Consider the following 13,261-nt stretch of genomic DNA (forward strand, 5'->3'; position numbering starts at 1 on the left):
ATCAGGTTGGGTTGCTGGGAGGACCTTTCTGAAGCCATGTTTAGGCTCAGGAAAGAGTGTAAGGGCACAGGAGAGGCATTGAGGTGGCACTTAGGCCACTTATTTATCATCCTTGGGCTAGGGATACCGGGTTTAGCAGAAAAAAATGCAAATAATTTTTTAGTGTAAGTGAGCATATATAGATATATGCATACAACATAGAAACATTTGTGGAATGGTATACAACAAAATATTTAACATTCTCTGGTTGTAATTTTACAAAAAAATGTTTCCCTCTTCTGTGTTTTTTTAAATAGTAAATATTATTACCCCTGTAATAAATAGTTTTTTTAGTTGTCTTGGTGGTGGTTTTTTCAATGTTGGGGAAGTAAGGGAGTTTAGAATACTAGGAGAAAAAGTAGTATTTTCATAGTTAGTTTGGGCAGGCACCCCCTAATTTCCAGAATGGAGTATTACAGTTGGGAGAAGAGAGGGGCTTAAGTGTTTGGGCCATCTCAGAAGGCCAAGAGAAGGTTTATTTGGGGGTAGAAAACAATAGGGAGTTCTGTCTGGTCAAGAGTGATAAGAGGACAGTTGGGATTCTTGCAGTGGAATGGTGCTGTGTGAGAAGCTTGTTAAACACACCAAGTACTCCCTAGGAAGCAATGTTTTGAACTATTTCATCTGTCTTTTCTGGGATTCATCCTATAACTTTTGTGTTCTCTATTTCTTTAGTCTGTTTCCCTATGTTACTCTATGTATATCCTCCCTGTCCCTTCCCCATTTAAGAGTTTTGTTTTAAAAGAATATGTTGTTAAAAAAAAATTTTTTTTTTTTTTGGTAAATTTTATAACCCGAATTTAAAAATGCCATACTTTGCTTGTAGGTCAATTATAGCTTCTACTTATGGGAGACAAAAACAATGACCAAGGACATGCCATGGAAATTTTCTTCGGTTAGAGTTCTGGTTGTGGATGAAGGGAGTTTGGTATCTGTCGGAATCTTTAAATCAGTTTTAAATTTACTGTGTGAGCACTCCCAACTTTCTAAGCTTATTATCCTTGGTAAGTTAAAATATTGTTGGTATCCTAATTGTTTGGTTCAAATTATTGTGGTTAGTACGTTCTTTATATCATTGCACTGTTTTAATATCCATATCCTGCAGACGGGAAGCCATTTCTCAGACCCCACTCTGAAGCCACTCTGAGTTCAGTCTGACCAGTCTCTCTATCAGCTTGGGTGGCTCTTTGTTTTGGCCAGGATATCAGCAAGCTAGGTTGTGAATGAAATAGAGTTGTGAGGAGTTACTGTCATTACCTAAATGGTGACTATTAAAATAGTAAAATTCTCACAGACTCAGAGTAAATCAGGATGTAGATCATTTGGAAGTAATAGAAAGTCTGAATTATAGACCACTTAAAAGTAATTTTATGATTTTAAGCTAGTAATTCACATTAGACCTCCTCAGCCTCACAAGTCCTTTCCAATTCCGGTGAGATTCAGTTTGATGCTATTAGGTAGTACCGATGTGTAGACCATGTTTTTTAATGGAGGAAAAAATAGAATTGCAATGAGAGAATCAATATATTTATAAATAACTGTTTTAGATATTTGAGGATATTGTGTAAGCAGTTGATTTTATTAATAGCTTAAGCATGCTTTCAGTTTCCACCCAGAAAATAGTTTCTCTTTTCTCTAAGGTTTGCTTGTTTGTTTAAAGTAAAAAGATTTTTAATAGAGCAAAATATTATCATTACATTACTGGAATTTATTATCAAATGCACTGGGTTTGTTTATTTTGCATTTTGTACGTTAAGTTTATTTGAGGCCATAGATTTTTCCATGTTTAGTAAGACATTGAGCAAGATTGAATAAGTGACTAAATTCTAGATATCTAAGGCCTGTTTTTTCTTTACCTGTTGGTGCAAATATATGCCCCAACAGTTTGCCTGTGTTTATAGATATGAAAAAAGTTCAATTCATGTTTTACCTTACTGTGTTATCACTATTTTTTCTATCTTATATTGTTTAATTGGAATTTTTTTTGTTGTTTTTTTTGTTTTTTTTTTTTGCGGTACGCGGGCCTCTCACTGTTGTGGCCTCTCCCGTTGCGGAGCACAGGCTCCAGACGCGCGGGCTCAGCGGCCATGGCTCACGGGCCCAGCCGCTCTGCGGCATGTGGGATCCTCCTGGACCAGGGCACGAACCCATGTCCCCTGAATTGGCAGACGGACTCTCAACCACTGCGCCACCAGGGAAGCCCAATTGGAATGGTTTTTGTTGCTATTGTTGTTGTTGAATATTTTTGAAGACTTAATGTTCTTAAGTAATTTTAAACGAAGATTTTTTTCTTTTTTCCTCAGAGTAAGTCTTTATGATTATAGCATATATCAGTAGGGAGAAATAAAAATAATTTCTAAATTTCCAGATCCCAGTTACATAAAACCCACTCTATGTATTTTTCCCCCTTTTAGGTGATATTAGACAGTTACCCAGTATTGAACCTGGTAACTTGCTGAAAGATCTTTTTGAGACTCTCAAGTCAAGAAATTGTGCTATTGAACTAAAGACAAACCATAGAGCAGAATCTGAACTAATTGTGGACAATGCTACAAGGTATAATATAACTAAAATTTTGCATTTTCTCTCTGTCGTATTAGAAATAAAGGTAAAAAAAATATTAGCTTTTGAATTAGGGTGATTCAGTGCAGTATGTTCACTATGCTCTTTTAGCAAACCTTTTCTGTCCTTCAGGTATATGTATACCTTTTGTCCCACAGTTAGAAAAGCAAAGTATTTTTCATTATTGATCCAAGATAAATTAGTGTTGAAATTTAAGTATAAATGTGTTTTCCTGATTTTAAAAGTATATATGTGAAATAAAGTTGCATCAGGCTTAGAGACCAGAATAAACCCAAGGGGAACAGAGACTTGGAAATGAATTAATTAGAGTTCAAGGGTGACTTGGGGAAGACATTTCGTGTAATTTTTATAAGGGGAGCCCAAAGCAGAAAAAAAAAAAAAAAAGAAAAGAAAAAGGTAAAGAAAAAGGTATTTTACTCCTTGATGAATCCTGGTGGCACCTGTGGCATATTACTCTCCTTAAAGTAGGAAAGAATCCTTCTCTTTCCTTAATCTTTGCATAAGCCTTTAGAGTAATCCTCTGTAGTAGATGTGATAGGACCACAGAATATTAAGAGACTTTTTATTCATTGGGCCAAAATTTATCTTTGTTTTTGACTCTCTTTTACAAGGTGCTGTTTTTGTTTCTTGGTTGGTTTTAGGTTTCATTTTCCCTTTATTGGCTGTAGTGCATGCTTTATTTCTGTATCAGCATGGAATTATTTTGGTTCTACCTTATCACTGTCTGTTATTTTGGGAATTATAGGGATCATGGGGCAGTCAGCCGAGTGGCAGAGGATTATAGTTGATTTGAATAAAAATTTAGCACAGGTCCTGAACTGTTGCTGAGATCACGAATTTAGCCTGAAACCTCATTGCGTTAGGTCTTCTTGGTACAACATTCTGTGTGTGTCTGTCCTCCTGCCCTTGGACCTGCTATGTATCCATCTGGGGCTTAGGACCAGGAACTAGATTTCTGACTATACTTGAGGACAAAAAATGACTTACTAGATAACGTAGAATTAAATTGGAAGGTAGATGTTGCTCAAAGAAGTGCTTTCTTTACGATGATTTGTTTTCTGTCAGAAGAGTTCTTATTTCTTTAATGATGGATGAAAAACTTATTAGCTTATGTGGAGGTCTTTGCAGTAGCTATTGGGTTCAGATATTCAGCAGGACAGGGTATTGTATTAGACTACAAGATGCAGTTTTTGTTGCTTAAACATTTTCTTGGTTGGATGTCAGCAGAAACTAGAATATTCAAAGCCTACTATCTCCCTGCCCCATCTACCCTGGAAAAGATAGTGGGTGTAGAGGCAGAATGGACAGGAATAGGGTAGATGATATAGGTTCGTACTGGGACGTTAAGAAAAATAATGCAGTTGGTAGTGTAACTATAACGCTTCTATAACTCTTATCTATAACTCTTCTGCTCCTACCTGAAGTCCACCTCAGTTTTGGAATGTTGGTGGATGATGAGTCATTTTAAAGTCTAGAAATCTTGGAAGAATCTAAAGCACATTAGGTTTCTTAGAACTCAACTTTATCTGAAATTTAGGAATTCCTTTTAGTAACCCTTTCGATATCTTTTGGGCTGAGCTGTGCTCCTTTCTTTATTCTTGGTCATTCTTGGTCATCATCACCAAGTGTTTAATGACAGGAGGATCCCAGTGATACCACGGAAAAGCTTCTAGAGATAGAAGTATGTTACATGTCCTGGGTCAGAAGCAAAATGGAAATCCATGGTGTTTCTCAGTACCCCAAATTAAATCTGGGTTAGTTCCAGCAGGGACAGCGTTCTTCCCTCTTTCTCCTTTCCTCCCTTCCAGCCCTGTTGGGAAGGATTGAAAGATGACACAGTAGGGTACTATTCCTTTGATAGCTAGGCTGCTGTTAGGTCTTTACAGGGTGTCAGTTTTCTTCAAAATGACCAAGGAGGGACTCTAGTATGACAAGGCCCCCGGCCTTTACTGTGCTTTCTGACTTGACTTGCTAGTCTTGGGGAATACAAGAACAAAAGAATGATGATGAGGGAACAGAAACAAAGAGAAGATGTGGATACTTGGTTCAGCTGGGAACATGAGACCATATATATGATATATACAGAAGAAAGGAGAAAAGAAAGAGTATGATGTAAATGTATGGAAAAGGCCCCAAAGAGTTCAAATTAATTTAAATAGAAAGGAATATGGAGCCCAGTGGGCCCAAATTTCCCTCCTAGCTACCCCGCTTTTTACCTCTGTGATCTTGGACGACCCCACTGTAGTTAACTAAGCCTCATGTTGCTCATCTGTGAAATGAGGATAATACCTACCTGGTACGGTTCTTTAGTGGTCTGGAGAAAAGCAGGTCAAGTTCTCAGAATGTTGCTTAGTAAATTCCATGACAATTTTTTCTAATGCTTTTAATGTGCTAGGGGTAGGGGACTGATGGATAAAAGTAACATTATGGTCTAGTTAAGTGTATTTTGAAACTCATTTACTATTTATAATGCATATATGGGTAGCCCTTTTACCCTATTTATGACCTATTCACAGATATTAATTCTTGTAATGACATTATCTCTGCTCATATGTGAAGATACATTTTTGGATGCTAATGCTGTTAGTGTATTATTTTACCTTTATTTAAGAATCTCGAGACGCCAGTTTCCAACGTTTGATGCAGAGCTGAATATCTCTGATGATCCAACATTCCCTGTCTCAATACAAGATAAATCATTTATTTTTGTTAGACTCCCAGAAGAAGATGCCAGTTCTCAGTTCTCAAAAAGTAATCATCACTCTTGTAAGTATAAACTTTTCTGTTATATAGGGTTAAATATTTCAGTTTTGTAATATAGTTATTAAATGACTAGTTATAATTTTATTTGATGGTAAAGATAAATATTGCTAGCAAAACGTTAGGCACTGAAAATAAATAAACTAATTTATTAATCATCAAAAGCAGATGACTTTAGAATTTTGTAAAGAAGTAAGCTCTTGACACATGCATACTAAGGGCTTAGTAAATATTTGTTGAGTAAATAGGTGGATGTAGATGATTAGTTTAAAATAAAGGGAAGCCCTAAGTTATCCAGGTTCATTCAGGAGAAAGCATGTCTTAATGAATGAAGCTTTTCTTTTCCAGCAAATACTGTAAAGGTACAGTATTTGCTGGAAAAGTACAACATTTGCTGGAAAAGTAAATACTACATTTGTTGTTTTGAGTACATCTGTGAAACAAAGTAATGGCTGTCAAACTCTTGCCAAGCTGAGTTCCTAACAGTTCTGTTTCTAGTAAAGTGGACAAGCATCACTTCTAATTGTGGGTGTTAGGATGACAGCATGGCAGGGCTGAGGAAGTGCACGGGATAGGGAATCTTCTGCCTTATGTGTACGACCCATGTCACATCACTCTACTATTTGTAAAATGGGAGTCATAGTGACAGTGCGTGGGGGACAGTTGTGAAGGTTGAGGGCGTTCGTAGGTTTTGAGGAACTATATGAATGTTAGTTTTTTGTGAATAATAGATATTAAATTATCTGCTCCAAATGAATTTATTTAAATTGAATTTATTTATTTATTTAAACAATTTGATCTTTATATTATAAACTGAACTTAGCAAGCTTTTTTAAATTGTATAGTGTTTACTCAGAATTGAATTAGTGAAAATTTAAATGATTTTTATTGAGGATTTATTGTAGTTGCCACAGTTCTTCAAGGTGTATCCTTCCTCCTTAGCAGCTTTCACTCTGCATGTGAAATTGACATTCAACTTTATCTGTAAGCCTGTCCTCCTTTGTGTGTCCCCATCTCAGTTCCTGTGGGTTAGTGTTCATTCACATGTTACATTATTCTTTTTTTAAATGAGCTCATGTAATAATAGGATTCTATAAATGCCTTTTTGGCTTTTTTTTTATTATTATAAAAATCGTTTATATTCCTTAACAAAAGTCAAGTGATACGGAAGTGTTTGAAGTAAAAATTATTTCCTTTAATCATCCCCTGTCCTCTTCCCCTGAATCAACCCCATAAAGGTCACGTCTATAGGAAGAGCTTGGAGTTTCTCTTTTTAAACTATAAGAAGAGCTTGGAGTTTCTCTTTTTAAACCGTATTATATCCATACACAGACATATATTAGTTTTACATAATTTGGTTTATAAGCTGTGTATTGTTTTTTGACTTGTTTTTTTTTTTTTTTTTTCCTGCGGTAGGCGGGCCTCTCACTGTTGTGGCCTCTCCCGTTGCGGAGCACAGGCTCCGGACGCGCAGGCTCAGCGGCCGTGGCTCGTGGGCCCAGCCGCTCTGCGGCATGTGGGATCTTCCCAGACCTGGGCATGAACCCGCGTCGCCTGCATTGGCAGGCGGACTCTCAACCACTGCGCCACCAGGGAAGCCCTGACTTGTTTTTTATTACACATGTTGTGAGTAATTTATAGATAATGTTTATTCTCTCCATAGCTTACTTAGTTCATAGTAGGTATTAGTACAGATGAAGAAAATGAGACTAAGATGGTTAAGAAACTGGCTTTCTTTGCCACTCCATTTAGATCTACCTAAAATATGTTTAGTTTTATTTCTGGTACCCATTCTTTACATTAATGAGAATGTACTTAAAAAAAAAAGTTGTTTCAGAATGGTAGTGGAGCTTAGCTGGAGCTGTTTTCTATCTTAATTGCAAACTTCAGCTGGAAAATGAGCCTCTTCTTTAAGAGAGTTGAATAAATTACTCCTTAGAGAGGCATATAGTATTTTTTCGTTAATAATTGTTATTCCTTAATACTTAAGTAATAAGTATTTCTTAATAAATTACTCAGTTATTCCCATTATTGAAAGGTACAAAGGCCTAAGACAGGCTTCGTAGCTGGGCTAGAATTCCAGAGATGTTAAAATATGAGAAGAAAATGCGTATCTTAGAAACAATGAAGTACAGCGTATGTATTGATCTGGGAGATGTAGAGAGAGTGAACAAAGCAAGGAGCAGAACAGCGTGATCCTGTACGTGTGAAAGAAACCAGTGTTTTGTGAGACCTTTGGCAAGCGGGGCTTGGCTGGCGGTGAGCTGAGTCTTGGACATTTTTTAATGATAATCCTTCCTTCATCTGAAAAATGAAGGGCTCAGCGAGCAACTGATTCAGCCTTCCTAGAGCAGGGATCAGGGCTTTTTCATTCCCTTGTGATTTATCTGCTACGAGGGACCCAAAAGCCTGGAATGTTTTTACCCCAATTTTTATTTCTTCTGCCTCTCCTGAGAAATGTTCCCCAATTTGTAACATTGCTGAGAGAGGTTAGAGGAAGCCTGCTTCTCAGTGCTCTGCAAAGGACAAGCTGTAAGTGGACATTATCACTGTCAACAATCTGAGCTCTAAAAGAGGGAGGCTGGTCACACTACCCCACTGGAAAATTTCTTTTACTTCCAAGAGCCTCAGTTTCAGGTTGTAACAAGGATGTAATCAGTGGTGCTAATTAAACTACTTAATAGCTGGTAGGGTCTGGTCACTCTTGGAATGGATGCCCTTCCTGTGTCAGGGTTAACCTTTTAGTTGCTGAATCATGGGGACATCTGGGGGCTCTGGAGGAAGGAAAGACATGGCTGGGGTGGGAGGGAGGGCACTGTGGTGTTTGGGGAGTAGCTATTTTCTAGTTAAAACAGAAATATCTCCATATGTTATACTGGTATGTAAAAGCTAAATGTCGGCCCTGTATGTAATAATACATACATCATGTGAGTATTGTGAAGATTAAAAATGAAATCACATACGCAAAGCATATACATTCTCAAATTATAACTCATGACCACTGGTACCACCAGAACTTAAGACAGAAGGAAGTCTTACGTTAGTAGTTATGTTACATATTTTGTCCTCTTGCTCATACTTTAAATTCAGCATTCACAAACCATCAGTAAATATGCAGTGGTGATATTACAAATTAGGAGCTGTCCTGGCTAGTGACTGAGGATAGAGTGTCTGGAACCGTCACCTTCATTCTCTTTTCTCTTGCTCCTGGCTGATGAAACAAATGAGGTTGATACTCCCATGGTGAACTTGTATCCCATTTGGTGAGATGTTTTCCTGGACCCCTTAGCAGGAATTCTGAAGTAGTTTCTCCATTGAAACAATGTTATAATTTAGTGCTTTTTGCTGTGTTAACTTTTTTCTCTTGAATTATCAGATTTATATTCTGCAGTTAGTACTTTACTCAAAGAAAAGGACCTAGAAGATGCAAAAACATCACAATTTATTGCATTTAGAAGGTAAAGCATTTACAAAATTTTGGTGTTTTTAATGAAGCTTTTAAATCTCATACCTTATGAATCTAGGTGCTGTTGGAATGGGAGACTGGTAGTTCATCACTGAATTCTCTCTCTTATTTTGAGGTATTTCTTGGGTACGTCCAGCAGAAGGCAGTTTCTAAAGAGGGCTCTTTCTTTTTATTGGCCACACCTTGCAGCTTGTGGGATCTTAGTTCCCTGACTAGGGATCGAACCCAGGCCCTTGGCAGTGAGAATGCTGAGTCCTAACAACTGGACTGCCAGGGAATTCCCTAAAGAGGTGCTCTTTCTACCAAATATTATATTTGGTAACTCATAGGAAATCTGAGCGGAAGAAAGGGTTAAGATCAAAATTACAAAATACTTTTCCTGGAGAAAGTCCTAGAAACTTTTTTTTAAAAAAGATTTATTTATTTATTTATTTTTATTTTATTTTTGGCTGTGTCGGGTCTTAGTTGCGGCGTGCGGGCTCTTCGTTGTGGTGTGCAGGCTTCTCTCTAGTTGTGGCGTGCGGGTTTCCTCTCTCTAGTTGCGGTGTGCAGGCTCCGGAGCGCGTGGGCTCTGTAGTTTATGGTACACGGGCTCTAGTTGAGGCGAGTGAGCTCAGTAGTTGTGGCACGTGGGCTTAGTTGCCCCGTGGCATGTGGGATCTTAGTTCCCCTACCAGGGTTTGAACCTATGTCCCCTGCATTGCAAGGCAGATTCTTTACCACTGGACCACCAGGGAAGTCCCAGTCCTGGATACTTTTGATAAAATCCAGTATCTCATAATTGTTGGTAACAGAAATCCACACAAAAGAGGTTCCACTAAGGTGACCCTTGTATTTTTCTGTGTTCCAGGCAGGACTGCGACGTGATCAACACCTGCTGTTGCAAGCACTACACGGGCCGTCTAATCAAGTAAGGACAGTGCTCCCTGGATTCGCCATACTTTTGTTTGTTTTGACATTTATCACTGTAGCTGCATATTTTAAAATCTTTTTTCTCCTTTGTGAAGTCAAATGATATCTTCAATTAAATATAATATATATCCTTAGGAATTGACTATTTGGTAATCAGGGTAATAAGAAAAATAAAGAATAAAATTGTCCCTGTGGTTTCCTACCTCTAGCTTCTCCAAGATGAGTGTGGAGAATTCAGGGCAATTTTTCAAATTAGAATGTGTGTGGAATGTGTACAAGAACCTTAGCAATAGGGTGCCTACAGAGAGCACCTTAGGTGGACTTTTATCAGGGAAAAAGGAGCATAGAAAAGCCACTCTATTCACACGTAGGACAGACTAACTCACTTCTCTGGCATTTATCAATACCTACTTTTTATTAAGTGCAGAGAACCCAGAGAAGTGTAAATTACAAGAGGAGCTCCCTGTTTATTGAGGAAAGACCAAAAAAACCATGATAGGTAGCCCAACAAAGGGTTGAAAAGCATAAGTTTGGGGCCATCCAGTCTGGGTCACAGTAACTGTGATCTTGGGCAGGTAATTTCACCTTTCTATGTATGTAAAAGAGGACACTTACCCAGAATTTCCCTCATAAAGTTGTAGTAAGGTTGTAATGAAATAATATACCTAAAGCACTTACCACGGTAACTGGTATTATCACCAGCACTTATTTGATTTGCTGCTATTATTCTGATAATATAATTATTACAATAGCAATATGTGTAAGTGCTGTAAGACTTGAATTGGGGTAGTGATTAGAGAGATTGGAGAGGAGAGGATGAATTTAAAAGGGAGAGTCAATAAGATTTTCGGTAACTTTTGTAATATAAAGGCAAAGAGAGACATCAGCCTTTATGCCAAGATTTCTAACTTTGAAAAAATTCGACTGGGAAATGTCACTGAGTTTGAGGTGCTGCAGAAAGTGTAGATAGACCACAACTGAGGGAGCCTGATTTCTTGTTGACCTTTGGAGAACAAAAGTGACGTAAAGAGACTGTGGAAATAATTTTGAGAACTGGATCAGATCTGAGTAAGAGTCAATGCTTAAAGAAAATGAAATTGAGGTTTTCCCAACTCTGATGCTGTATTATTATTTTCTAACCTAGAAACCATCAGAATAGACTTGAATTTGGAGTTGGTGATAAAATTTGTTGTACCAGGAACGCGTATCTCTCAGACTTACTCCCTGAAAATACCTTCAACAGCCAACAAAATAATGAACTAAAGGCCGGTGGCGAAGACTTTAATGGTACTCCTCATGGTTTTGCTAAAAATAAGCATGACTTTGAAAGTGGTATTCGACTCTGCAATGGAGAAGTATTTTTCATAACAGAGGTAAATGATAACAGAAAAATAGTACCTTTTTACCTATGAGGGATAGATTTAGTTTTCTTTTATTGCCCGAGGATTGATTCAGAATTTAATCATATCAGAGCTGACATTCTTCTTCTATAATTTTTTGTTAAGGATTTTTGCATCTGTGTCCATGAGGGATCTTGGTTTGTAGTTTTCTAGTGATAATCTTGTCTGGTTTTGGTGTCTGACTAATGCTGGCCTCATAAAGTGAGTTGGGAAGTGTTCCTTTCTCTTACATGTTCTGGAAGACCTTGTGAAGAAACATTTTTAATAAGTTTGAAGTGCTTGAGTAACAAAAACAAGGGACAAGTGACACACTTATTATATTTTACAAAGCATCACTTGCTTGGTTGCTGTGTAAATGTAGGAACTATAGAAGTGGTCACCTTGAATTTGTCCTCATTGTATAAATACACTTTTAAACTTACAAGTTTATTCTTTAAAATCTGTGAGGAAAAGTAAACTCTTTGCAAAAAATACATGCAGACTTACATAGTCAGTGCAAGAAGTGAAATGTATAGTCTTCAAAATAAGAAAGACAACACAGACTGTTCTCCAAAGAGTCAAATTAAGGTTAAATTTCAAGGACCAAAAACTTCCATTTGTGGTTATTAAAATATTTGGGTGTGTCTGTATTCAGTTGATGCTCAAGCATAGATTTTAAGCTTTTTGAAATTCTTAACAATTATACATGCTATTTTATTTATAAGGTGCTTGCATTTTATGTTCAACCCCAAAACAGACCTTTACAGTGTACCTATTTGAAAACATACAAAACTGTTATTTGTTTTGATGACAGGATAAAACTGATATAACTTTTGGAAAGAAAAGATTTTTGACCATTAATAATATGGCTGGCTTCGAAGTAACTGTGGATTTTAGGAAACTAATGCAATATTGTAACATAAAACATGCATGGGCAAGAACTATTCACACTTTTCAGGTAAGAATGGACTTTTATAAAGCAATTTAAATAGCTTGCCAAGATAGAGTATCTTGCATTATTTTCTTCCAAAGTTTGGTTGCTTTTATTATTTTTTTAATTAGGAAACAAAATACACAAAAGTACAGAAACTACTGTACAGACACTAATGTTTTGCACTCTCTGCTTCAGAGCTGTCTTTATTTTCTGGATCTAAGACATAGTTAAAGCCTCATCCTGCAGGCCTTCCCATGTCTCCCAGGAAGAGAGCGGTCAGGACCAGAATAACTGAATTTCCCTCTTGCTTCCGTCTCCAGTGTCACTTGGCATGGCACTCTTACTGATCTTGCCTTTATTTAAAATTTTGATATTTTGTTCATTGTGGATCTTTTTTGCTCTAAATTTTAACTTTTAAATTGTTTTCTTAAACTGAAATATAGTTGACTTACAATGTTTCAGGTGTACACAAAAGTGATTCAGTTATACGTGTAAATATATATGTATATATATTTTCAGATTCTTTTCCATTATTGATTATTACAAGATATTGAATATATCAGTAGTGCCCTGTGCGATATAGAAGGTCCTTGTTGTTTATTTTATATATAGTAGAGTGTATCTGTTAATTCAAAATCCCTAATTTATCCCTCCCCACCCCTTCCTTTCCCCCTTTGGTAACCATAAGTTTGTTTTCTATGTCTGTGAGACTGTTTCTGTTTTGTAAATAAGTTCATTTGTGTCATTTTTTTTAGATTCCACATATAAGTGATATCACATACTTGTCTTTCTCTGATTCACTTCACTTAGTATGGTAATTTCTAGGTCCATCCATGTTGCTGCAAATGGCATTATTTCATTCCTTTTTCTTTTTTTTTTTTGGCCACATCGTGCAGCTTGTGGGATCTTAGTTACCTGACTAAGGATTGAACCCAGGCCCGACAGTGAAAGCACCGAGTCCTAACCACTGGACTGCCAGGGAATTCCCTATTTCATTCTTTTTTATGGCTGAGTAGTATTCCGTTTGTGTGTGTGTGTGTGTGTGTGTGTGTGTGTGTGTGTATTTTATATATATATATATATATATACACACACACACACACACACACACACACACACACACACACACACATACATACCACGTCTTCTTTATCCATTCATGTGTCGATTCACATTTAGGTTGCTTCC

General features: G+C 37.1%; 1 protein-coding gene across 1 annotated transcript in view; it reads left to right on the plus strand.

Annotated features, from left to right (window-relative positions):
• The window catches only part of HELB (DNA helicase B), a gene marked incomplete at both ends in the record, with an annotated part of 41,173 nt that overhangs the window by 15,323 nt on the left and 12,589 nt on the right, over nt 1–13,261 (plus strand). The window contains 7 exons of the mRNA XM_082667003.1: nt 866–1,043; nt 2,454–2,595; nt 5,234–5,388; nt 8,759–8,840; nt 9,699–9,758; nt 10,905–11,133; nt 11,954–12,097. Of these exons, the coding sequence (XP_082523129.1) occupies nt 866–1,043; nt 2,454–2,595; nt 5,234–5,388; nt 8,759–8,840; nt 9,699–9,758; nt 10,905–11,133; nt 11,954–12,097 (990 nt within the window). The remainder of the gene's footprint in view (nt 1–865; nt 1,044–2,453; nt 2,596–5,233; nt 5,389–8,758; nt 8,841–9,698; nt 9,759–10,904; nt 11,134–11,953; nt 12,098–13,261) is intronic.

This window comes from Grampus griseus (genome assembly GCF_964374135.1).
Source record: "Grampus griseus genome assembly, chromosome: 11".
Lineage (NCBI taxonomy): Eukaryota > Metazoa > Chordata > Mammalia > Artiodactyla > Delphinidae > Grampus > Grampus griseus.